This window comes from Oncorhynchus kisutch, linkage group LG19 (genome assembly GCF_002021735.2).
Source record: "Oncorhynchus kisutch isolate 150728-3 linkage group LG19, Okis_V2, whole genome shotgun sequence".
In the NCBI taxonomy this organism is placed as follows: Eukaryota; Metazoa; Chordata; class Actinopteri; order Salmoniformes; family Salmonidae; genus Oncorhynchus; species Oncorhynchus kisutch.
In genome coordinates this window covers 22,568,215-22,594,588 of record NC_034192.2, presented here as the reverse complement: position 1 = coordinate 22,594,588, position 26,374 = coordinate 22,568,215, and the positions used below count along the sequence as shown (strand labels likewise).

At 43.3% G+C, this 26,374-nt stretch overlaps 2 protein-coding genes across 9 annotated transcripts in view; one reads left to right on the top strand and one right to left on the bottom strand.

Moving 5' to 3' along the window:
• Positions 1-2: 2 nt before the first annotated feature.
• On the top strand, positions 3-13,492 carry drc9 (dynein regulatory complex subunit 9). Of its 2 annotated transcripts, none has more exons than XM_020452245.2 (10): positions 3-265; positions 431-577; positions 730-932; positions 1,253-1,381; positions 8,352-8,433; positions 8,694-8,855; positions 9,691-9,765; positions 11,389-11,520; positions 12,858-12,959; positions 13,122-13,492. In XM_020452245.2, the coding sequence occupies exons 2-10, from the start codon at positions 449-451 to the stop codon at positions 13,221-13,223; spliced, it is 1,116 nt and encodes a 371-aa protein (XP_020307834.1). In that variant the 5' UTR covers positions 3-265; positions 431-448; the 3' UTR covers positions 13,224-13,492. The 2 variants fall into 2 exon arrangements, with proteins under 2 accessions (XP_020307834.1, XP_031654455.1); XM_031798595.1 differs by having other exon boundaries at positions 92-265; positions 9,697-9,765.
• A 1-nt stretch (position 13,493) lies between these two features.
• LOC109864452 (DISP complex protein LRCH3) overlaps positions 13,494-26,374 on the bottom strand; it is an 81,910-nt gene continuing 69,029 nt past the window's right edge. For 5 of the 7 annotated variants that reach the window (XM_031798589.1, XM_031798590.1, XM_031798591.1 and 2 more), the window contains one exon: positions 13,494-25,923. In XM_031798589.1, the coding sequence (XP_031654449.1) occupies positions 25,723-25,923 (201 nt within the window). In that variant the 3' untranslated portion in view covers positions 13,494-25,722. The remainder of the gene's footprint in view (positions 25,924-26,374) is intronic. The other 2 variants (XM_020452244.2, XM_031798594.1) reach the window with 1 other exon arrangement.

Here is a 26,374-nt window from a genome sequence, read left to right as displayed (position 1 = left end):
AACGCATAACCAAAACATTTATTTTTAGTTAACTATTCAGTTGTCATTTTATTGCATTCTCGTACGTTTCACACAACATAATAATCGAAGTAGATAAGAATGTCATTTTTTAAAAACAATAATCAAATGTTGTGCGTTACCAGGGTGACCGGGGTAAACTACCAAGTCTGCTGCTAGGCTAGCTAAACTATGTTCGAGTTAAACTACTGGCCTTTTATTGTCCATAAATACAGCTAGTAAACTTCAACACGTTCCGTGAAGACACGTAAGAAATATACCTAGCTACGAATCTGTTGATTGTGTTATTGAGCATTTTGCCCAGGATATTTTCTAACACAAAAATGTCACAGTTAGAAAACGGTAGCGTTAGTAGCTAGCTAGATAGGTGATATTGCTTGGAAATTGCTTGGCTAATTTCGCTCGAATTCAGTGTTCACAGACCACCAGGATGCCTGTTCCTTTGTCTGGGGTAGAGCTGCTCAGAATGTGTACAGTGCTCCAGGACTGTGCTGCACAGCTGTCAGTGCTGGGTCACATCATGCCCGACACCTACAGGGGTCGTCCAGAAGCTGATAAGGTATTATCTGATTATCCTCAGTTATACGCGGAGCTAATGTCAGTTGGCTTTTTCAAGCGATGATGCGTCTTTAGCTAATTAATGGTATGGTACTAATGCTATGCTTGCTATCTAAGCTGTAATTTTCTCCTATTCATCTGTTTTTCTGGAAGTTTGTGTCAGCTGACATTGGACAGGTCCTTGAACAGCAGAAAGGGGCAGAGCAGAACCTGAAAGCAGCCCGTCAGTTTGAGAGAGAGTCTGGGAGACTGTCAGATGCCACCCGTGAGCTGCACAGATCCCAGAAGGAACTGAACCGCACACTAGAGGAGAACCCACTGTCCCCTGACAACCTGGCCAAGGTGCAGAGAGACCGGTGGGTTCCAGATAGCTCTCTTGTTCGGGGCTTGAGTGCACATTCCGACTTGGACCAGAGCTAGGTTCCAGACAATTTAATAAAATAGAAGCCATCAACTCAACTGTGCTTCAAACAGAGATTAATTATGCACATGAGACAACTTTTCATTGGGATCTTTTTCAGGTCAACCACTGAATTAAACACATTGTTTACATTTGTCAAACATTTACAAGGTGCAGAGCAGACTGTATTAACTGTGAATCCAAAAAGTACCCTGTATGCCATCTACCTCATACATAATGATCATTTCTCTCTCTCTCTCTCTCTCTCATATACAGTCAGTTTGTGGCTCACGTGATTGCTGATGTGTTGGCAGAGCTGCAAGAGAGAGGGACCTTTCACAGCTTGCTTTTCGCTGTGGGAGAAGAGAAAAGAAGGAAGGCCAACCTCCTGGACATAATAATCAGGTCAGGTTATAGTCAATATAGTGAAATTCTTTCAAAATCCACACAAAGAGGAGGCTGCTGAGGGGAGGATGGCTTGTAATAATATCTGGAATGTTGGAAATGGAACGGTATCAAACACATGGATGTGTATGATAACGTTCCAGCCATTTCTATGAGCCGGTTTTATTTTGATTGAAAACAGAGCTATAATTTGTCTTTGCTTATTATAGGACTTGCATACAGTGCCTGCCTTAATTCTATCTAAAGAGGGATTACATTTTGTTTTTTCTGATAGATCGACACAACCTACTCCACATTTTCAATGTGAAAGAAAGTTATAGAACATTTTCCCCCAAAACAAACAAACTGAAATATCATACTTGGATAAGTCTCTACCCCCCCGAGTTAATTTTTTATTTGACCTTTATTTAACCAGGTAAGCCAGTTGACAAGTTCTCATTTACAACTGCAACCTGGCCAAGATAAAGCAAAGCAGTTCGACACATACAACACAGAGCTACAAACAAACGCAGTCAATAACACAATACAAAAATCGATGTACAGTGTGTGAAAATGTAGAAGAGTAGGGAGGTAAGGCAATAAATAGGCCATAGAAGCAAAATAATTACAATTTAGCATTAACACTGGAGTGATAGATGTGCATATGATGATGTGCAAGTAGAGATACTGGGGTGCAAGAGGGTAAGCCATAATATGGGGATCAGGTAGTTGGGTGTGCTCGTTCCAGTCACTGGCAGCAGAGAACTGGAAGGAAAGGCAGCCAAATGAGGTGTTGGCTTTGGGGATGACCAGTAAAATATTCCTGCTGGAGCATGTGCTACGGGTGGGTGTTGCTATGGTGACCTGAGATAAGGCGGGGCTTTACCTAGCAAATACTTACAGATGACCTGTAACCAGTGGGTTTGGCGACGAATATGTAGTGAGGGCCAGCCAACGAGGGCATAGCAAACAGGTCGCAGTGGTTGGTAGTATATGGGGTTTTTGGTGATAAAACAGATGGCACTGTGATAGGCTACATCCAGTTTGCTGAGTAGAGTGTTTGTAAATGACATTGCCGAAGTCTAGGATTGGTAGGATAGTTCGTTTTACGAGGGTATGTTTGGCAGCATAAGTGAAGGAGGCTTTGTTGTGAAATAGGAAGACGATTGGAATGCTTAATGTGAGTCTGGAAGGAGAGTTTATAGTCTAACCAGACACCTAGGTATTTGTAGTCCACATATTCTAGGTCAGAACCGTCCAGAGTAGTGATGCTAGTCGGGCGGGAGGGTGCGGGCAGAAATCGGTTCAAGAACATGCACTTAGTTTTACTAGCATTTAAAAGCAGTTGGAGGCCACGGAAGGAGTGTTGTATGGCGTTGAAGCTCGTTTGGAGGTTTGTTAGCACAATGTCCAAAGAAGGGCCAGATGTATACAATGGTGTCATCTGCGTAGAGGTGGATCAGAGAATCACCAGCAGCAAGAGCGACGTCATTGATATATAAAGAGAAAAGAGTCGGCCCGAGAATTGAACCTTATGGCACCCCCATAGAGATTGCCAGAGGTCTGGACAACAGGCCCTCTCCAATTTGACACGCAGAACTCTATCAGAGAAGTAGTTGGTGAACCATGCGAGGCAGTCATTTGAGAAGCCAAGGCTATTGAGTCTGCCGATAAGAATGTGGTGATTGACAGAGTCGAAAGCCTTGGCCAGGTTGCTGCAGGGGGTGCTGAGATGTTGGCCGGAGTAGGGTTAGCCAGGTGGAAAGCATGGCCAGCCGTAGAAAAATCCTAATTGAAACTATCGATTATCTGAGATTTATCGGTGGTGACAGTGTTTCCTATCCTCAGTGCAGTGGGCAGCTGGGCGGAGGTGCTCTTATTCTCAATGGACTTAAGTGTCCCAAAACATTTTTGGAATTATATACTTGTGATTTTAAGAAAGGCATTGATGTTGACGGTTAGGTACATTCGTGCAACGATTGCGAATGCACTTTTGATATATCATCCCCTGTTTGGTGAAGTCGGCTGTGATTTAATGATAAATTAACAGGCACCGCATTGATTATAGGACAAGCTAGTTAACCTAGTAATATCATCAACCATGTGTAGTTAAGTGATTATGTGAAGATTGTTTTTTTTTTACAAGATAAGTTTAATGCCAGCAGCATACCACCCTGCATACCACTGCTGGTTTGCTTTTGAAGCTAAGCAGGGTTGGTCCTGGTCAGTTCCTGGATGGAAGACCAGATGCTGCAGGAAGTGGTGTTGGAGGGCCAGTAGGAGGCACTCTTTCCTCTGACATATCCCACTGCCCTGTGTAGGGTGCCGTCTTTTGGATGGGACGTAAAACGGGTGTCCTGACTCTGAGGTCATTAAAGATCCCATGGCACTTATCGTAAGAGTAGGGGGGTTAACCCCGGTGCCCTGGCTAAATTCCTGCCACGCAGTTTCCTCGTGGAATGTAATATAATCGCCATCCAAAAATACCGATTACCGATTGTTATGAAAACATGAAATCAGCCCTAATTAATCAGACTACCTCTAATAGGTATAGAAGATCCCCTTATTGTATGGGACACTTTTAAATGCAATTCAGTACTCATCTCTAAAACAAAAGCAATTTAGGTCAAAAGAGTACATATTTTTTTGTTTTACCTTTATTTAACTAGGCAAGTCAGTTAAGAACAAATTCCTATTTTCAATGACAGCCTAGGAACAGTGGGTTAACTGCCTTGTTCAGGAGCAGAACAACATATTTTTACCTCGTCAGCTCGGGGATTCGAACTTGAAACCTTTCAGTTACTAGTCCAACGCTCTAACCACTAGGCTACCTGCCACCCGGGCTTAGTGGGACTATCAAGAATGAGAGTGATGGAGTGCTGCATCAGATGACCTGGCCTCCACAATCACCTGACCTCAACCCAATTGAGATGGCTTGGGTTGAGTTGGACCGCAGAGTGAAGGGAAAGCAGCCAACAAGTGCTCAGTATATGTGGGAACTCCTTCAAGACTGTTGGAAAAGCATTCCAGGTGAAGCTGGTTGAGAGAATGCCAAGTGTGCGCAAAGCTGTCATCAAGGCAAAGGGTGGCTATTTGAAGAATCTCAAATGATTTGTTGAACACTTCTTTGGTTACAACATGATTCCATATGTGTTATTTCATAGTTGAGGTCTTCAAAATGATTCGACAATGTAGAAAATAGTAAAAACAAAGAAAAACCCTTGAATGAGTAGGTGTTCTAAAACCTTTGACCAGTAGTGTATCTACAAAAAAATATGAGGGATTGGAAATGATGCAGACAATTACATTGATGGAAGCTACAATCTATCCACAATATTAAAGCTGATCTACCACCTAAAAAAATAAAAATGCTGCACGGCCAATGCAGATTGACCATGTACTGCCTTTAACCCTTCTGTCTTGTGATACGTGTTATGTTCGTCACTGTTTTTACAACCGGGTAGGACACATTTTTAATAAAGTTGTTCCATATGCTAGCTAGTTTGCAACATTGCAGAAAATGTAAGAAAAGATGGAGAAATGGAATTCTGTTTTGCCAGAAGTGTGCTCTAAACACAAAATCGAGTCAATGAAGTCATTACAACACCTCTGCTTTAACACACCATTGCTGTAAGGTACTTAAGTAGTACTTTAAAGTATTTTTAATTAAGTCATTTTTGGAGGGTATCTGTACTCAACTTTACTATTTATATTTTTGACAACTTACTTTTACTTAACTTTATTCCTAAAGAAAAGATTGTACTTTTTACTCCATACATTTGCCCTGGCAACCAAAAGTACTTGTTACATTTTGAACGCTTAGCAGGACAGGGAAATTGTGAAATTCTGAGTGTTAGAGTGTGCCCCTGGCTATCCGTACATTTTAAAACAAAAAAAATGTGCCATCTGCTTTGCTTAATAATAGGAATTATAAATGATTTATACTTTTACTTTTGATACAAAGTACATTTTAGCAATTACATTTGATACTTAAGTTCAGTTAAAACCAAGTACTTTTAGACTTTTACTTAAGTAGTATTTTACTGGCTGACTCGCATTTACTTGAGTAACTTTCTATTAAAAAGGTATCCATACTTTTACTCAAGTATGATAATTGGGTACTTTTTCCACCACTGTAACACACTAACTTACTAAATCCCTACAGGATTTGGTTAAAGTTTAGTGCATCAAGTGTGGCAAACAGTCGGCGATGTATTGAAAATGAAAGTGGAGAAATCGATGGTAAGTCGTTTATAATCGGATTTTATTAACTGAGGATCAGATTCGTGTTCTGAACTCAAGGAATCGCTACCGCATACGCTGATCAAAGTGAGATGGAGGACAAGAAAATTGCAAAGGGTGAATACACGATTGTCTTTGGGACTGCTGAAACTTTTGTTGGCTCAGAGACATGACGATGCCTACTTTAAACATCATTGTTCCGCGAGCGTCTCATTTGAATGGCTGTCGATGAGGTCGACAACGTGGTACAATGGTCAGTTACACTATATATTCAAAAGGTATGTGGACACCCCTTCAAATTACACATTAATTAAAAATCCTACAATGTGATTTTTTTGATTTTTTTTCTCATTTTGTCTGTCATAGTTGAAGTGTACCTATGATGAAAATTACAGGCCTCATCTTTTTAAGTGGGAGAACTTGCACAATTGGTGGCTGACTAAATACTTTTTTGCCCCATTGTTTATCCTGTTATCATTGATCATCCTTGAGATGTTTCTACAACTTCATTGGAGTCCACCTGTGGTAAATTCATTTGATTGGACATGATTTGGAAAGTCACACACCTGTTGATATAAGGTCCCACAGTTGATAGTGTCAGAGCAAAAACAAGCCATGAGATCGAAGGAATTGTCAGTTGAGAGCCGAGAAAGGATTGTGTTGAGGCACAGATCTGGGGAAGGGTACCAAAGAAAATTATGCAGCATTGAAGGTCTCCAAGAACACAGTGGCCTCCATCATTCTTAAATGGAAGATGTTTAGATCCACCAATAATCTTCCTAGAGCTGGCCGCCCAGCCAAACTGAGCAATCTGGGGAGAAGGGCCTTGGTCAGGGAGGTGACCAAGAACCCGATGGTCACTCTGACAGAGCTCCAGAGTTCCTCTGTGGAGATGGGAGAACCTTCCAGAAGGACTACCATCTCTGCAGCACTCCACCAATCAGGCCTTTATGGTAGTGGCCAGACGGAAGCCATTCCTCCGTAAAAGGCACATGACAGTGCGTTTGACAAAAGGCACCTAAAGGACTAAGCATGAGAAACAAGATTCTCTGCTCTGATGAAACCAAATTGAATTCTTTGGCCTGAATGCCAAGTGTCACGTCTGGAAGAAACCTGGCACCATCCCTACAGTGAAGCATGGTGGTGGCAGCGTCATGCTGTGGGGATGTATTTCAGAGGCAGGGACGGGAAGACTAGTCAGGATTGAGGGAAAGATGAGCGGAGCAAAGTACAGAGAGATCCTTGATGAAAACCAGCTCCAGAGGGCTCAGGACCCTAGACTGGGGCCAAGGTTCACCTTCCAACAGGACAACGACCCTAAGCAGACAGCCACGACAATGCAGGATTGGCTTTGGGACAAGTCTCTGAATGTCCTTGAGTGGCCCAGCCGGAGCCTGGACTTGAACCCGATCGAACATCTCTGGAAAGAGCTGAAAAATAGCTGAGCAGCGACACTCCCCATCCAACCTGATAGAGCAGATCTGCAGATAATGGGAGAAACTCCCCAAATACAGATGTGCCAAGCTTGTAGCGTCATACCCAAGAATACTCGAGGCTGTAATCGCAGCCAAAGGCACGTCAACAAAGTACTGAGTCAAAAGTTTGGACACACCTACTCATTCAAGCGTTTTTCTTTATTTTTGTTATTTTCTACATTGTAGAATAATAGTGAATATATCAAAACTATGAAATAACGCATATGGAATCATGTAGTAACCACGGGGTTGAGATTGGGTGATTGTGGAGGCCAGGTCATCTGATGCAGCATTTCATTACTCTCTTTCTTGGTCAAATAGCCCATACCCAGCCTGGAAGTGTGTTGGGTCATTGTCCTGTTGAAAATCAAATGATAGTGGGACTAAGCGCAAACCAGATGGGATGGTGTTTCGCTGCAGAATGCTGTGATAGCCATGCTGGTTATAAATAAATCACTGACAGTGTCACCAGCAAAGCACCCCAACACCATCACACCTCCACGCTTCACGGTGGGAACCACATGTGGAGGTCATCCGTTCACCTACTCTGCATCTCACAAAGACATGGCGGTTGTAACCAAAAATCTCAAATTTGGACTCGGACCAAAAGGACAGATTTCCACCGGTCTAATGTCCATTGCTCGTGTTTCTTGGCCCAAGCAAGTCTCTTCTTCTTATTGGTGTTCATTAGTAGTGGTTTCTTTTCAGCAATTCGACCATGAAGACCTGATTCACACAGTCTCCTATGAACAGTTGATGTTGAGATGTGTCTGTTACTTGAACACTGAAGCATTTATTTGGGCTGCAATTTCTGAGGCTGGTAACTCTAATGAACTTATCCTCTGAAGCAGAGGTAACTCTGGGTCTTCCTTTCCTGTGGCGGTCCTCATGAGAGAGTTTCATAGCGCGTGATGGTTTTTGCGACTGCTCGAAGAAACTTTCAAAGTTCTTAAAAATGTCCACATTGACTGACCTTCATGTCTGTAAGTAATGTTGGACTGTCGTTTCTCTTTGCTTATTTGAGCTGTTCTTGCTATAATATGGACTTGGTCTTTTACCAAATAGGGCTATCTGTATACCACCCCTGCCTTGAAACAACAACTGATTGGCTCAAATGCAATAAGGAAAGAAATTCAACAAGTTAACTTTTCACAAGGCACGCCTGTTAGTTGAAATACATTCCAGGTGACTACCGCATGAAGCTGGTTGAGAGAATGCCAAGAGTCGACTCACACTTACACATTGGGCCTGATTTCTGTCTGTGTGTATTGCAGGGAGGAGGGCGGCCGGCGGAGGACCAAAGCTCTTCAGAGACAGCTGCTTGACATCCGCAAGGAAAAAACTCTGGAGCTGCAGGTACCATAACTGAGGAAAACAACGGAGACACACTCCTTCACATGCCCAATATGATTTTCAATCTAGTAATGGGCAAGGTTAGAATTAGGCTACACATTCACTGACTCTTGGTGGTGCTCCAAGTTTTTCGAGGGTGTCAGACGTCAATGTCTTTGAAAATCGGGGTGCCTCCCTGTTTTTCATTCTCAGGTAAATACATTAGAAAGTACTGGCAACTTATGTAATACTTTGCGCAAACTGTCTTAATGTTGTCCCTTTAGCGACGCGAGGAGATGACTGCCCACCTGAAAGACCAACTACAGGAGATGAAGGCTAAGACTGGCCTGGAGAGGAAGTATGTGAAGAGCAGCGCGGAGCTGCTGGTGTACCAGGGACAGAAGATCAACACACACTCTGAGAAGCAGCTGGAGGATGAGATCAGGGTGTGTGTCTTTGTGGCCCTGTCTAGAATCATCCCCTAAAGCTGTGTTTACACAGGCAGCCCAAATCTGATCTTTCGCCCAATTAGTGGAAAACATCTGATCTGATTGGTCAAAAGACCAATTAGTGGTAAAAAGATCAGAATCGGGCTGCCTGTGTAAACACAGTCTAAGTGCCTCATGCATTGGCGGGCGGATTGGCCATCTGGCAATTCTGGCATTTGCCAGATGGGCTGGACCATTTTTGTTGTTGGGTAGGCTGATTGAAATTCACACACACAAATATATTTTTTATATAAAGACATGGTGGGCAGCCCATGGGCCTGTTAAGATTTGTTGTACAGAGTTTTGCGCAGTTTCTACGTTCTACTAATCTATAATGAGCCTGGCTGATCAGTGGGCAACGGCCTTAAAGTTAATTAGCCTATGATATTACTTAGTGCACATATGTATTTAAATGTCACGTCAGCACTGCTCCCAGTGTCTAATTAGGGTGTGTAGGGTCACGGTGTATGTGTGTGTGGGGGGTGAGTTGGCGGCGCACAGAGTGATGTGGGCTCGTGTGGATGAAATGCCAGGGCTGAATTCTTGTTCCAGTCCCCCCATGTAGATCTCATAGAATTGGGTAGGTATTGCTTTTTGCTAATACCTACACATTTCTTCTGGCTATCCCATCCTTTCAGATCTACACAAGTGGCTAGGGGCCTGGGGGGGGGTTTCTGGACAGAGCCTTTGGTGTGACTTGGCTACAGACTTTGTAGCAACTGTGAGGTTTGGCTGTACAGAGATGGTCACCACTACATGTGCTTCTGTGTAATCATCGTTCCTCTGTCCTCAGCTACAGCAGGAGAGGTTGGAGGAGGAGAGGAGAGTTCATATGGAGATGGAGACTTTCCTCAAGGAACATCAGACAGTACGTGTGCAGTGGTGGTTGGAAAATGGCATGACTCGTGTATAGGAGCATAATTGAACTTCTGTGTGATATATACAGTACCTACTCATTCCAGGGTTTTTCTTTATTTTTACTAATTTTCTACATTGTAGAATAATAGTGAACACATCAAAACAATGAAATAACACATATGGAATCATGTCGTAACCCAAAAAATATATATTTTATATTTGAGATTCTTCAAAGTAGCCACCCTTTGCCTTGATGACAGCTTTGCACACTCTTGGCATTCTCTCAACCAGCTTCTCCTGGAATGCTTTTCCAACAGTCTTGAGGAAGTTCCCACATATGCTGAGCACTTGTTGGCTGCTTTTCCTTCACTCTGCGGTCCAACTCATACCAAACCATCTCAATTGGGTTGAGGATGGGTGATTGTGGAGGCCAGGTCATCTGATGCAGCACTCCATCACTCTCCTTCTTGCTCAAATAACCCTTACACAGCCTGGAGGTGTGTTGGGTCATTGTCCTGTTGAAAAACTGATAGCCCAAGTGCTGTGGTAACCATGCTGGTTAAGTGTGTCTTGAAAAGCACCCCCACACCATAATATGTCCTCCCCCATGCTTTAAGGTGGGAAATGCGGAGATCATCTGTTCACCCACACCGCGTCTCACAAAGACACAGCGGATGGAACCAAAAATCTCCAATTTGGACACATTTCCACCGGTCTAATATCCATTGATCGTGTTTCTTGGTCCAAGCAAGTCTCTTCTTATTGGTGTGGTTTCAGCAATTTGACCACAGCAATTTGACCATGAAGGCCTCAAATCTAAAATACATTGATTTGTTTAACACTTTGGTGCAATGTAGAAAATAGTAAAAATAAAAAACTCAAATGAGTAGGTGTCCAAACTTTTGACTGGTACTGTATGTAAATTCAGTCTTAAAGTAATGAAACTGAGAAACTGTCGTTTCTCTTTGCTTACTTGAGCTGTTCTCACAACACAACTGATTGGCTCAAACGCATTAAGAATTAAAGAAATTCCACAAATGAACTTAAGGCACACATGTTAATTGAAATGCATTCCAGGTGACTACCTCATGAAGCTAGTTGAGAGAATGCCAAGAGTGTGCAAAGCAGTCATCAAGGCAAAGGGTGGCTATTTAACGTATAAAATATAGATTTTTATTTCATAGTTTTGATGTCTTCACTATTATTCTACAATGTAGATAATAGTAAAAATAAAGAAAAACCCTTGGATGAGTTGGTGTTGTAAAACTTTTGACCGGTAGTGTGTATTGGGTGTAGTAGGATGACTTGGTACGTTCTTTGAGCTGCCATCTAAAACATCTAATGCTGTTATTTTATTGCAATAGTAGAATCCCAAATCAATCCCTAGTCCCCATTCATGGTTCGGCAACCTTTACGACAGCAATAGCAATTTTTTTAAATCACAAAACATTAGTTGGGGAGCTGTACACGGAATTGATGAGCCCTTGTCTCTATAGCAATAGTGGCCATAGCTGGGATTTAGCACCACGGATAGCAGTAGATCAAATCATTGCGAAATCTGACTTTCAGAACCACAAAACAGGTTGTCTGTCAGGTGACGCTGCAACAATGTGTGTTTGTGTGCACCTCTCAGAGTCTGGGGGAGAAGCTGGAGGTGTGGATGGAGCGCTATGAGAGAGACATGGAGGATAAGCAACAGGAGCTTAACAGCCTGAGGAACAACAAAGCTAACAATCTCTCCCAGCTCCAGGAGCTGGCCAAGAAGGTGAGGACATAGCCTGGGTTGATTTAATTCGGCACCAAACAGGGAAAAACGGACTGAAACAGGGAGGGACCACCTGGACTTTTCTAAAAAGAAACAGTAGTTTTCATTTTCCGTTGCATAATGTTTTGCTTCGGTGTGCCCTAATGAATACAACCCATTTTTTCCCTGTAGTATACAGGTTAGCGCTAGGTAATGAATAGGATAGTAGGCCTTATATACACTGAGTATACCAAATATTAGGAACACCATCCTATTATTGAGTTGCACATCCCACTTGCAAATAAACTGTTATTACAAGTCCTCAGATCTGCAGTTGCTACATACCTTTTTTAAAACTTTTAAATTAATTGTACACTACATAGCCAAAAGTATGTGGACACCCCTTCAAAGTAGTGGATTTTCTAGGTAAACAAAGATTGAAAACGACAGACTGTGGTCTATGGGAACAAATGAGTCATAGTGGGCAGAGCAAGCAAGGAGGGGACAGAGCCAAACACGAGCTAGTGAGATCCTATATTGGCGCGTTCTAGCATGCATCTGCATATTGCGCCTGTGCAATAACTCAACTCACCCTTGCACTCCTAAACAACGTAATAAAAAAAAAACTTACCTTTTTGCAAAGTCTACAAAACATAGTCCACTCTGTTCATAACAGATTGTAGTTTTGGGAACAGAAAACTGTATTGAGATCAAATGTTTCATTGATGAGAAAATTTGCAGAATGTCGGCCAAAATCCACCTTCTCCCACTGCAGGCCAGTGGGCTTCCTCTCAATACCATATTTGGTAGTGAGTGGAAAAGCCAAGCAGATGCTTCACATTTGTCTTATTGTTCTGTGGCACAGCCATGCAATCTTCATAGACAAACATTGGCAGTAGAATGGCCCTTACTGAAGAGTTCAGTGACTTTCAACGTGGAACCGTCATAGGATGCCACCTTTCCAACAAGTTAGTTTGTCAAATTTCTGCCCTGCTAGAGCTGCCCCGGTCAAATGCAGGTGCTGTTATTGTAAAGTGGAAACATCTAGGAGCAACAACGGCTCAGCCGGGAAGTGGTAGGCCACACAAGCTCACAAAATGGGACCACCAAGTGCTGAAGCGCGTAAAAAAAGTCTGTCCTCGGTTGCAACACTCACTACCGAGTTCCAAACTGCCTATGGAAGCAACGTCAGCACAAGAACTGTTCGTCAGGAGCTCCATGTAATGAGTTTCCATACATAGCTTAAAAAAAAAAAACTAAAATAGACTGCAAATTGTTGCTTTTAGAAAGTATACCTGTATGGAACAGAAATTATACTCTGCATATTGACTCTGTCTTTGTACTTTCTTCTGTTCCAGTACAGAGACAGTGAGCAGGTGGTCATCGAGGACAGGATGGAGAAAGAGGCCCTACGCAGGAAGCTGGAGAAGGAACACATGGAGCGAGACGCAGCCACCAAGGTAATCATTAAACACTCTTTAATAAATCACCTCCACCTGCCCAGCAAGGAAACCAATCACATCCAGTGGCAGTGCAGTGTTTAATGCCATGCATCTTGTTCACAACTGTACTCCCCTGTTCATTACACTAAATCATTTTGTTGTTCCCTGTGTCACTTGCAGATCCAGTCGTGGTGGAGGGGAACGTTAGTGCGACGCGGCCTGGGCCCCTATAAGAAAGGCAAGAAGCCCAAGGAGGGCAAGAAGGGAAAGAAGAAAAAGTGAGGTGTCCCTTCAAGAGCTCCAAAAAGTCTCAATACAGACATGTTACTTTTCATCAATGTTCAATTCCTGATTACAGACAATCTAAGTCGACACTTGGCCTGTAGGGAAATATATATTCAATGAGAAAGGCTCCCCCCCCCCCCCCCCCCCTTTAACAGAGTAAAGTTGGCATGGTCATTTTGAATACTACTACCACCATTGCAAGGTTCTTACTTATATGCAGTCTAACACAAGGGCAAGAATGGTAATAAACAAGCGTACTCATGAGACTGATATGGGTCACTTTTATTAATGCCAGAAAATAATAGTTCAATTTTGTACATGTTTTCAGGGACAATTTCTCAGCAAACGGTGTAAAAATGTAAAGTTAAAAAGACCCATGTTGCGGTCATGAAAGAAGGTCCTCTCTTTATGTGGTACCTACTTGTAAACACATGGAATGTATCTATTTTACTGTACATATGTCACAGGGTCCAGACCCAGCAGTAGGGGCACATGATTCCTGCTAGAGAAAGCCCAAGTCAGTAAGGGTGAAAATATCAAAACAAAACATTTATAATTACCTTTAACTTCCCTTTTGAGAACTCTGAGTCTATCTAAAACAAAGTTAAAATGGTAAAAACATACCTCTGATATATTTTTTCACTTCAGAATCTACGTAGGCAGATTCCCAGTTTACATCGCTTTTACTGTAGGGATGTGCATCTAAGTAGGCAGCCTACATAGCTTTTACTATAGGGATGTACATCTAAGTAGGCAGCCTACGTAGCCTTTACTATAGGGATGTGCATCTAAGTAGGCAGCCTACGTAGCTTTCACTATAGGGATGTACATCTAAGTAGGCAGCCTACGTAGCCTTTACTGTAGGGATGTGTATCTAAGTAGGCAGCCTACGTAGCCTTTACTATAGGGATGTGCATCTAAGTACGCAGCCTACATAGCTTTTGAAGGGAAAAATATATATCAGAGGTATGTTTTTACCATTTTAACTTTCTTTTAGATAGAGTTCTGAGAAGGGAGGCTGGGAATCTGCCTACAAGATCCCATCAATCAGTGGTCCTCAGGTCAGTCTTCACCAGAGTATTATTGCCAGCTCTGTGGCTAGCACTCCCTCATCCCCCTCCCTGGGAACGAGAGGTCGTGTCTGCCTCAGAACTAAGAGTCAGTCCGTTAACCTGACTTTCTGTGGGTAACACTGCTCTAAGTAGAGCTGGGCCATGTTCATTAGGGCATGCAACTGAACTGCAATGTTTCTTATTGGACAAGTACAGGTAATTCCTGTTTCAGTGTGTTTTCTTCTGTTTGGTGCCTAATGAACATGGCCTTCTCAATGGGGTTTCACTAAGGACAGCGCTAGTGACAAATAAATACTGTTCCGGTCTGGCAGATTACTGTAACTGCTGCCAGACCAAATTAGCAATATGCACACCTGTGTGTAGCAAGAGCCACATTGTGTCTATAAGGTGTGGTTGAACAATTCACCAAAAACAACTTGATCATGAGAATTGGAAAGGTGTCTTGAACACTATCAATAGTTCAATCTGTAGATCCATTTGAATGTCATACAAGCTTAGCAACATGTAGTGATAAAAGATGAGTTCTGTGCATGAGGGAGACACTATGTCATATTCACTACTGCTTGTCTACGGTCTCAACTCTATGTTGAACTCAACTGTGAAAGTGATGAGGTGGTTCGTAGAGAATAAAAAAGGTAGTGTATGTTTAGCCCCAGAACCTGGCCAGCCCCAACAGCTCGTCAGTAGTGGACTACAATAAGAAATAACCGTTACTGCAAGATAAAAGCACAGATACTAATGCAAAGTTGCAGGCCTTGATGTCATGCTGTCAGTCAACCTGCCCATACACACGCCTTTGATTAGAGACTTGACTGAGCTGTGCTCAAGGAAGAAGTTGCCTGGAAACACTGGTCGAGGATCAGCTTGAACCAATCCCACTCGTAACACTAACCCTTTAAGAGGCCTGTTTTCTATCTTATAGTACTTATTATTTTACTTCCCTGGCCCAGCGCTTAGGGACATCGTCCAATCCATGTAGCTACACGAGAACACAACTCCTTGTGGAAAAACACATGAATTACAGCTTTATACATGGGTGATTCTACACAAGTGGTGCAAATTGCAATCCCACACCGAAAAAAACTATATATATATAGTTTGGTGACTTAACTTTTTAAAATATATATATAATATATATATATATATATATATATATTTTAAAAAGTTAAGTCTCCAAACTTAGGACATCTATATACATCACGATATGTTCTAATTCAATCCAAGGCAATACCAAATATATTGTTAAATTAATATAGTAAAAAGTAATTGTTTATACACTTATTTCTATTGAGAGGTGTTTTATTATTATTTTGAAAGATACTGATCTAATTCGCAGTTGATTTTTAAACATCTTTCAAAAAAAAAAAATCTAGTCCCACATTGACGTCACTAACTATACATACACAATAAAAGACTGTGCCTTAAGCAACTCCTACAAATATCACCAGGTGATGGGATTGCACCCCTCTCCAGCATGACCACATGGTGAGTAGTCTATCTGGAAACATTTCAGATCAAATTTTTGAGTTGGTAAATCTTCATCTATTTTTAAATAGTGTCAGTACCGAACATCTCCTATATCAAGAAATGTGTAAAGTTCTCTTTTGGGATGTACATACAGTGCATTCGGAAAGTATTCAGACCCCTTGACTTTTTCCACATTATGTTATGTTACAGCTTATTCTAAAATGTATTCAATTGTTTTTTCCCCTCATCACAATACCCTATAATGATGAAGCAAATATATTTATATATATATATTTTTTTTTTTGCACATGTATAAAAATTTAAAAAAAAAAATGGAAATATCACATTTACATAAGTATTCAGGCCCTCTATTTCGTACTTTGTTGAAGCACGATTACAACCTTGACTCTACAAGCTTGGCACACATGTATTTGGGGAGTTTCTCCCATTCTTCTCTGCAGATCCTGTCAGGTTGGATGGGGAGCGCCGCTGCACAGCTATTTTCAAGTCTCTCCAGAGATTCCGGGCTCTGGCTGGGCACCTCAAGGACATTCAGAGACGTGTCCTGAAGCAGTCCTGCGTTGTCTTGGCTGTGTGCTTAGGGTCATTGTCTTGTTGGAAGGTGAACCTTGGCCCCAGTCTGAGGTCCTGAGCACTCTGGAGCAGGTTTTCATCAAGGATCTCTGTACTTTGCTCTGTTCATCTTTCCCTCGATCCTGACTAGTCTCCCAGTCCCTGCCACTGAAAAACAGACCCACAGCATGATGCTGCCACCACCATGCTTCACCGTAGGGATGGTGCCAGGTTTCCTCCAGATGTGACGCTTGGTATTCAGACTAAAGAGTTCAATCTTGGTTTCATCAGAGCAGAGAATCTTGTTTCTCATGGTCTGAGAATCCTTTGGGTGCATTTCGGGAAACTCAGTGGGCTGTCATGTGCCTTTTACTGAGGAATGGCTTACGTCTGGCCACTCTACCATAAAGGCCTGATTAGTGGAGAGCTGCAGAGATGGGAGAGCTTTTCAGAAGGACAACCATCTCCGCAGAGGAACTCAGGAGCCCTGTCAGAATGACCATCGGGTTCTTGGTCACCTCCCTTAAGAATAATGGAGGCCACTATGTTCTTAGGGACCTTCATTGCTGCAGACATTTTTTGGTACTCTTCCCCAGATCTGTGAGTCAACACAATCCTGTCTCGGAGCTCTACGGACAATTTCTTCGACCTCATGGTTTGGTTTTTGCTTTAACATGCACTGTCAACTGTGGGACCTTATATAGACAGGTGTGTGCCTTTCCAAATCATGTCCAATCAAGTTGTAGAAACATCTCAAGGATGATCAATGGAAACAGGATGCACCTGAGCTCAATTTCGAGTCTCATAGCAAAAGATCTGAAAAGTTATGTAAATAAAATATTTAATTTAAAAAACTGCTTCCTCTTGGTTAATATGGGGTATTGTGTGTAGATTGATGAGGTGAAAAAAATATTGTACGTTTTAGAATAATGCTGTGGAAATTAAAGATAGCTAGCAATATGTTAGCCAGTGGAGGCTGCTGAGGGGAGGACGGCTCATAATAATGGCTGGAACGGAGCAAATGGAATGGCAACAAATCATGTGTTTCATACCATTCCATGCATTCCGCTCCAGCCATTACAACAAGCCTGTCCTCCCAAATTAAGGCGCCACCAACCTCATTTGATGTTCAAAATAAGTCAAACTGAAAAAGTCACAACCGAAACAATTGACACCATGGAGAGATAGAGGTTTCATCTTTGACTCTATGCCATTATGGCGTCTGTGACAGCACCGGCAGTGCCATTGAGGCCATCTTCATTTACAGTTGCATGCGCCATGATCTACCAACTGAGCTACAGAGGACCACCATGTGTCCACTCAAAAATTGTGCATTATACAACATTTAGGAGTAAATTGAAAGCCTGACTGATTCACCCCTCAAGACCACATTCGGTCGTTAACTTGTCATGGTCTCAACTCACTGGGTCTGGATCTTGGGACCAAAGTCCTGGTATAAATCTTGGCCTTGGCTTCTGGATATTACCTTACTCGTGTGTTTACAAACAATAGGCAACCCAATTTGAGGAAGCCCTCTGATCATTGGCTGATCACTTCCAAACCCATTGGAATCCCCACACAGTTGACTACTTTTAAATTAGTGGAAGCCCTCTATGGCAATGTCTATACTGAAACAAGTTATATCTTTCGGAGTCCTCCATTTATGTCTATGATTGACAACCTTGCCACCGAAACGCCTGTTATTTTGTAAATTTTGTTTGCAAATGATTTCTCCAATGAATCTATAATAGAAGGTTAATCAAAATGATCACTATTGTGCATGGTTCTTCCTCTATTGCAACTTTTTCACTATGTTTCGGAATAACACTTTTTTTGGGAGGGAGGGTGTAAGGTAAATTCAGATAAATATTTAAAATATGCAATACAAACAAAGTGTGTGAGTAGTATATATATGTCTACCTGAAATATGTTGGAAGACGTGTGCTGAAAGTTGGGGGAAAATAGGATACAAATGTGATTTATTTTTTTGTCCCAGTTTACACCACTTCTGTATAATGACCCTGAGGGTACAAAACATTAAGAAAACCTGCTTTTTCCATGACCAACTGACCAGGTGAAAGCTGATCCTTTATTAAATCCACTTCAATCAGTGTAGATGAAGGCGAGGAGACAGGTTAAAGAACGAGTTTTAAGACAATTGAGACATGGATTGTGTATGTGTGCCATTCAGAGGGTGAATAGGCAAGAAGATATTTAAGTGCCTTTGAACGGGGTATGGTAGTAGGTGCCAGGCTCACCGGTTTATGTCAAGAACTGTAACTATGCTAGGTTTTTTACACTCTACAGTTTCCAGTGTATATCAAGAATGGTTCACCACCCAAAGGACATCCAGCCAACTTGACAACTGTGGGAAGCATTGGAGTCAACATGGGCCAGCATCCCTGTAGAATGCTTTCGACACCTTGTCGAGTCCAGGCCCTGACGAATTGAGGCTATTCTGAGGGCAAAAAGGGGTGCAACTGAATATTAGGAAGGTGTTCGTAATGTTTTGTACTCATTTTGAGAAAGTATAAAGCGTAGAGATTCCTGGAGCGCCCTCTCCCTCTCTAATCCAGCATTGGTTTTGATTCAGCCAGCTCGTGATTTGACCACATAAAAAAAAAAAAGACAAGTTCATTTAATAACAGCCATTTTAAGTGTTGGCAGCATCAATGTTCCCATGACGACAGACCACCACCGTTATTGTTGCTCTTTGTAGCACATGACCTTAAAGGTTACTTAGGCAACCGACAACTTGCTAGTCTCCTAACCCTTCCCCATACACCCACCCAACCCCTCTGACATGCAAGGATCTAACATGTGAAAGTAAAAGGAATATGAAAAATAAGATGAAATAATAATAGAAAATAAAACAACCCCTACTGAACATAGATAAGAGGAGGATGGAGAGAGAATGACTAGTAATAGAAAATAAAAAACCCTCTTACTCGCCGTCCAACTGACCGTTTGTCTGGGACAATCTCAGTTGTTCATCTGTTCGTCCGTCAGTCTTTAGAGGCTGCAAGTCGTAAGCAGTCTGTGTGAGGGCACAGTGGAAGAGACAGTCATCCCTTTCTTTGACATACTCGTGCTCCCTCATCTCTCTTCATTGGGGAAGACCTGTCTGGGAAGGCTGGGTGACCCTGTATGGTTGAGGGGGCGGGGGGTCGAGAGGGAAAGCCATATAATGTACATTCGGAGAGCGAGAGGGTGGGTCCTGTGTCTGTCCATCCATGAGTGAGTGTGGAACTCTGCTGCCCTACATGGCCAGAGGGTTAGTGGTGGTGGCAGGGGAGGTTGTGTATTTGGGCGGGGCCAGCTCCAGGAGTGCACGCACCGTCCCGGCCACCAGGGGGAGCCCTCTCTCCTCCAGGATGTGGAGGGGCAGGCACAGCTGGGTCTAAGGCCAGATGAAGAGCACACGCACACAGACGACAAAGGGAGGAGGGAAAACGGGAGAACAAAAAAGGGTGTCAATGGATGGGCAAATAATAACAAAAACTACCAAAAGATAACAGAAATCAACACAAATGGAAAGAAACTCAACATAAGATGGAAAAGGAGGTGAACGGGATCCAAACGGCATGACCTTGAGGAGAGCAGGGAAGCGAAGCAGGGAAGCGGAGCAGGGAAGCGGAGCAGGGAGCAGGTGTGCAAACACAGGCACAGGGTTACAATAAGTAGGGACTTGTGCACTGAGACACCCACTGAACAACATATCCCACAGGAGAGAGAGAACAAGCTGAAGACAAGCAGAAGTAGCGAGGAGAGAAGACAGAGGAAGGAAGTCACACCAAATATTTGGTTCATTTTATTGTGAAAGGAGGAGCTCTGGGAAAGAGTTGAAAGGTCAACAACAGGAGAGATAGGCACGTTGTTACACACACTGGAAGCAAACAGACCACTGACAGAGAACATTCACACCGCTCTTCAGAGCCAGAGGAGACATTACTCCTTGTCATTCAGCATAGACCAACAACAAACTACACACACAGCCTGTGTCCCCCGAATGTCACCCTATTCCCTATTGAGTGCACTACTTTTAACCAGGGGACACATAGGAATCTGATTAAAAGTATTGCACTATAAAGAATAGGGTCCCATTTGGAACAAAATAGATTAACTCGCTCTGTCTCACAAAATATGTGCTTCGTCTTTGTATAGAACGGTGTAAGAGCACTCATTGCTAAATACAGTGCCTTCAGAAAGTATTCACACCCCTTGACCTTTTCCACATTTTGTTGTGTTACCGCCAGAATGTAAAATGGATAACATTTTTCCCCCACTGGAACACACACAATACCCCACAATGTTACAGTGGAATTATGTTTTTAATTAAAAATGAAACGCTGAAATCAATAAGCAAGTATTCAACCCCGTTGTTATGGCACCTAAATAAGTTCAGGAGGAAAAATGTACTGAACAAGTCACAGAGACTCAATCTATGTGCAATAATAGTGTTTAACATGATTTTTGAATTACTACCTCATCTTCTTTGAAGAACCATCTTCTTTGAGTCTTCTTTGATATGATGCTAAAAGCTTGGCACATCTGTATTTGGGGAGTTTCTCCCCATTCCTCTCTGCATATCCTCTCAAGCTCTGTCAGGTTAGATGGGGAGCGTCTCTACACAGCTATTTTCAGGTCTCTCCAGAGATGTTCGATCGGGTTCAAGTCTATGCTCTGGCTGGGCCACTCAAGGACATTCAGAGACTTGTCCCTTTCCCAGATCTGTGCCTCGACACAATCCTGTCTCGGAGCTCTATGGACAATTCCTTCGACCTCATGACTTTGTTTTTGCTCTGATATGCACTGTCAACTGTGGGACCTTAATATAGACAGGCGTGTGCCTTTCCAAATAATGTCCAATCAATTGAATTTACCACAGGTGGACTCCAATCAAGTTGTAGAAACATCTAAAAGATGATCCATGGAAACAGGATGCACCTAAACTCAGGTAATGAATACTTACATAAATAAGGTTTATGTAAAAAAAAATTGTTACAAAAATTTCTACAAAACGGTTTTCACTTTGTCATTATAGGGTATTGTGTGTAGATTGATGAGAAAAAAATAAATGTCATAATTTTTAGAATAAGGCTGGACGTAACACCTGGAAACAGCCAAGGGGTCTGAATACTTTCCGAATGCACTGTATTAGGGTTTTATTTGTCAGATTTTTGTTCTCCCACTTTGACAGTGTATTTTGTGTAGATCGTAGACAAAAAAATACAATTAAAGCCATTTTAATCCCACTTTGTGACAAAATGTGGAAAAAGTCAAGGGGTGTGAAAACTTTGGGAAGGCACTGTAGTCCTGCCATATCCTGGGGCTGATTGTTACCACAGCTTGTGCCTACATAGACTGGTCCCAGGTGTGTTTGTGGCATCTTACCGCACAAACAGATCTGGAACCAGGCTAGTGTTAACCCCATTCATCACACACCACAGAGACACAAAATGGGGGTAGAGTGACGTTGCCCCTAGACACTGATCTTGGGTCAGTTTAGCATTTGACCTAATAAAGGTTCAAGACAAAGTGAAACATTGTAGTAAGTTAAAAGGGATAAAGAAGCAAGTTCAAACCCTTAAACCAGTAACAAAAAAAACAAAAAAAAATGCCTCATTGACTACTGCGTGCCGCCATCTTCATAACGTGTTATCAATGACATCACTCGAATGTTGTCTGACAGGCATCCTAGATTACAATGCATAAAAATGTTTTCATTTTGACAAGAAAAATTTGAAGAAAATAAGTGCCTCTTAGAAGGCTATCCGGTTAGAAATTAGCCAGATAACATGGTTTGAACAATTGTACTTGGGAGTATGGCTAGACAGTACACTGTCATTCTCTCAGCACATATCCAAGCTGCAGGCTAAGGTCAAATCTAGAGTTGGACACATCCCTGCACTCTATACTCCTCTGTAAACTGGTCATCTCTGTATACCTGTCGCAAGACCCACTGGTTGATTCTTATTTATTAAACCTTCTCAGGCCTCACTCCCTCCAATCTGAGATATCTACTGCAGCCCTCATCCTCCACGTACAACACCCATTCTGTTAAAGGTCCCCAAAGCACATACATCCCTGGGTCGCTCATCTTTTCAGTTCGCTGCAGCTAGCGACTGGAACGAGCTGCAACAAACACTCAAACTGGACAGTTTTATCTCAATCTCTTCATTCAAAGACTCAATCATGGACACTCTTACTGACACTTGTGGTTGCTTAACATGATGCATTGTTGTCTACCGTGTTTGTGCAGGTACCATGGGGGGATGTTGTCATGATGTGTTGTTACTATGTTGTGCTGTCATGTGTTTCTGCCATGTTGTGTGGTTGTCTCTTTCGTCGTGATGTGTGTTTTGTTCTACATTATTATTTTGAATCCCCCGTTCTCACAGGATGTCTTTTGCCTCTTGGTAGGCAGTCATTGTAAATAAGAACTTGTTCTTAACGGACTTGCGTAGTTAAATAATCTATTTATACACTGTGCAAGTTGGGCTATCATAGCTAGGTAGCTAGACCAAAACCACGCCAAGCTCAGCTATCATTGATGAATATTTTGTTAGCTAGCTAGTGATGTTATAAGAACAGCTTGCGACAGTGCAGGATTTTATGATGGATACTGGCAGCATCATATGGTAAGTCTGACTACTAGATGCTGGACATTTAACAACCTACATGTCTGTAGCTAACGTTAGCTTCCATGAACTGAATACTTGTTTTACTAGTCAGCTGTTTCTAGCCCAGCTAGCCTCGCTCAGGTTTGGCACATCGTAAGTCCCTCACTGCAAACCATATTGAATACTGTTTTATGCATTGTGTACACCATGTGCCTACAAAAGTGACTATTGTTGTGGGCACTACCATGCGGTTAGCTAAGCTTTTTGCTCTTAGCTAGCCCCCTGCCCATGTGAAAATCACTTATGTAGCCTACAACTGACTGAGCTCAAAAACGTATGCAAGTGGATTTTTTGACAGGACTATACAGGCTTGTCAACATGATTGTTAATATTTTATTGTTGTTCCATCTCAAATTGGTAGTTGTAGCTTTTCGTTTATTCACTTCATAATCAGTCTTGATCAAAAAGCCATGCGTACAGTTCGGCAGCGGACGCTCTACCAATTCCCATGACGTTTTTTCAATATGGCTGTGGCCACATCTTTCCAAGCTTGTGCTAGGTGCTCTAAAACCTTTAAAAGTATACTTATACTTTAAAAGTATTTTCATAACATCATGTTCAACAACGTTACCTAATGTCGACATGTAAAATGTAGGTTGATTTGAGCATTTCAGTTCCACTAAGGTTAGGATTGGGGAAGGGGAAGCTGATCCTAGATCTGTACCTAGGGGTAACATCACCCCGAAGCCACAAAATGAGTGTTAGGACAGAGGGGGGCTCGATCACAGACAGTCAAGGAGAAAAAGGTACCTGTAGGATACTTGATTGTGCGTCAGCAAGGACTCAAAGGCTTACAAATGACCCTCGGCTACCTGCTCTCTTCTTGATTAGGCAAAAACGTCCGACTGACTTTGCAGCTAAGGCTAAGCCATGTTCGAGTCAGGAGAGAAGGGAAGCGCTTGGCGTTGATTGGTCAGATTACTCGTGGTTGGTTCTTCTCAGGGGCAGTCGGGGAGGAGGAAGCACGGAGGCTACATATGACAAGCCCCCCGACTTTGATGTTATCTGTGCAATGGAAGTGGCTTTCGGGTGGGAAGGTTCCATCTAAAAAACACACGCACACACGTCGGCAGGCGGACAAACTTAAGGCACAGAAGGAGGTTCAGTAGGTAGGTCCAGTAGCAGACAGCTCATTGACAACCCAGCAACCTCCAGGGTCTCGTTGTGCCAGTATATGACAGATTGGTAACAAGGGAGCATTGAAGGTCCACATTGCCACTCCTTGATTGGACACAAGTAACCTTCCCCAACAAACAACTGGAACAACAAAAGATAAAACCTACTATATGGTATTTGGCATATGGAGTTGTTCCCTTTTCAGTGGATGGCAAACCAGGCAGTGGCGAGCGCTCCTCTTTGTTATGGTAAAGTGGGACAGAGAGGTCCACTGTCATTCTTGTGTTTTTCCCTTGTCGAGTTCTGCGTCTGAATGGATACCGCTGTGGTGATGGGAGTCGGCGCAATATGAAATGAGAAGCGCGTAGGAGTGCGAGTGGTGTGTGAGCCAGCATGTGTGTACGAGGGGTGGAGAGCCAGCATGTGTGTGTACGAGGGGTGGAGAGCCAGCATGTGTGTGTACGAGGGGTGGAGAGCCAGCATGTGTGTGTACGAGGGGTGGAGAGCCAGCATGTGTGTGTACGAGGGGTGGAGAGCCAGCATGTGTGTGTACGAGGGGTGGAGAGCCAGCATGTGTGTGTACGAGGGGTGGAGAGCCAGCATGTGTATGTGTACGAGTGGTGGAGAGCCAGCATGTGTATGTGTACGAGTGGTGGAGAGCCAGCATGTGTATGTGTACGAGTGGTGGAGAGCCAGCATGTGTATGTGTACGAGTGGTGGAGAGCCAGCATGTGTGTGTACGAGTGGTGGAGAGCCAGCATGTGTGTGTACGAGTGGTGGAGAGCCAGCATGTGTGTGTACGAGTGGTGGAGAGCCAGCATGTGTGTGTACGAGTGGTGGAGAGCCAGCATGTGTGTGTACGAGTGGTGGAGAGCCAGCATGTGTGTGTACGAGTGGTGGAGAGCCAGCATGTGTGTGTACGAGTGGTGGAGAGCCAGCATGTGTGTGTACGAGTGGTGGAGAGCCAGCATGTGTGTGTACGAGTGGTGGAGAGCCAGCATGTGTGTGTACGAGTGGTGTGTGAGCCAGCATGTGTGTGTACTAGTGGTGGAGAGCCAGCATGTGTGTGTATGTGTGGTGTGTGAGCGAGCATGTGTGTGTACGAGTGGTGGAGAGCCAGCATGTGTGTTTGAGTGGTGGAGAGCCAGCATGTGTGTGTTTGAGTGGTGGAGAGCCAGCATGTGTGTGTACTAGTGGTGGAGAGCCAGCATGTGTGTGTGTATGTGTGGTGTGTGAGCGAGCATGTGTGTGTATAAGTGGTGGAGAGCCAGCATGTGTGTGTATGAGTGGTGGAGAGCCAGCATGTGTGTGTATGAGTGGTGGAGAGCCAGCATGTGTGTGTACGAGTGGTGGAGAGCCAGCATGTGTGTGTACGAGTGGTGTGTGAGCCAGCATGTGTGTGTATGAGTGGTTGAGAGCGAGCATGTGTGTGTGTATGAGTGGTGGAGAGCCAGCATGTGTGTGTGTATGAGTGGTGGAGAGCCAGCATGTGTGTGTACGAGTGGTGTGTGAGCCAGCATGTGTGTGTACGAGTGGTGGAGAGCGAGTTGGTAAAGTGAGAAAGGGGTTGTGCAGACAGACAGTTCAGAGGTGAGGCACCAGGTGGCAGTACAGGGCACACAGTACAGACATGATGGACAGATAGAAGAGGGCGAAGCCTGCCAGCTGGGCCGGGGGAGAAGGCATTAGGAGGGGGGGAGGAGCCATGGAGAGCAGGACCCCCAGCGTCCCGTAAACACAGCCTCCCCGGCCATCCAGAACCTCCTCCACTGTGCACAGCCTCTCCTGTCCCATGGGACATGAAGTAGGGGAGAGAATCGGCAGGCAAAGGATACAATTAAATAGATAGGGGAGATGTGTGTTTGGACGGACAGATGGAAGATGAGTTTGAGGGGGAAGTGTTACAGTTAAAAGAAAGAAGAGCGGAGGAGCAGAAAGAGAAAGTTACTGTTAGGAACAGGCAAGCGGCTCTCCAAGTCAAGTTTACAAAAGCTCTGCAGGTTGCCAGTATGTCAGATGAGTTAGCTGGAGTCAACTGATAAAAAGAGCAAGGACAGAACTAGGCTAAACTTTAGTGTTGATACAAAAAGCAGAGTAGTAGTCCTACTTACTCCGTACAAGAAATCTTATGACCGAAGAGAAAAACCTGCACTGAAAGTAGCCTTTAGGTATTTAACTAAATTGGTGAGGTCACCGTCTGCTGCTAGCAAATTAAAATCTTTAGAACAGTCAGTCA

Bases quoted from the DNA above. Each gene is read 5' to 3' on its own strand.
- drc9 (XM_020452245.2), top strand. From the start codon at position 449: ATGCCTGTTCCTTTGTCTGGGGTAGAGCTGCTCAGAATGTGTACAGTG. The intron at 8,856-9,690 runs GTGTGTGTCTTT...CTCTGTCCTCAG, and splicing joins AGCTGGAGGATGAGATCAGG to CTACAGCAGGAGAGGTTGGA. The intron at 11,521-12,857 runs GTGAGGACATAG...CTTCTGTTCCAG, and splicing joins TCCAGGAGCTGGCCAAGAAG to TACAGAGACAGTGAGCAGGT.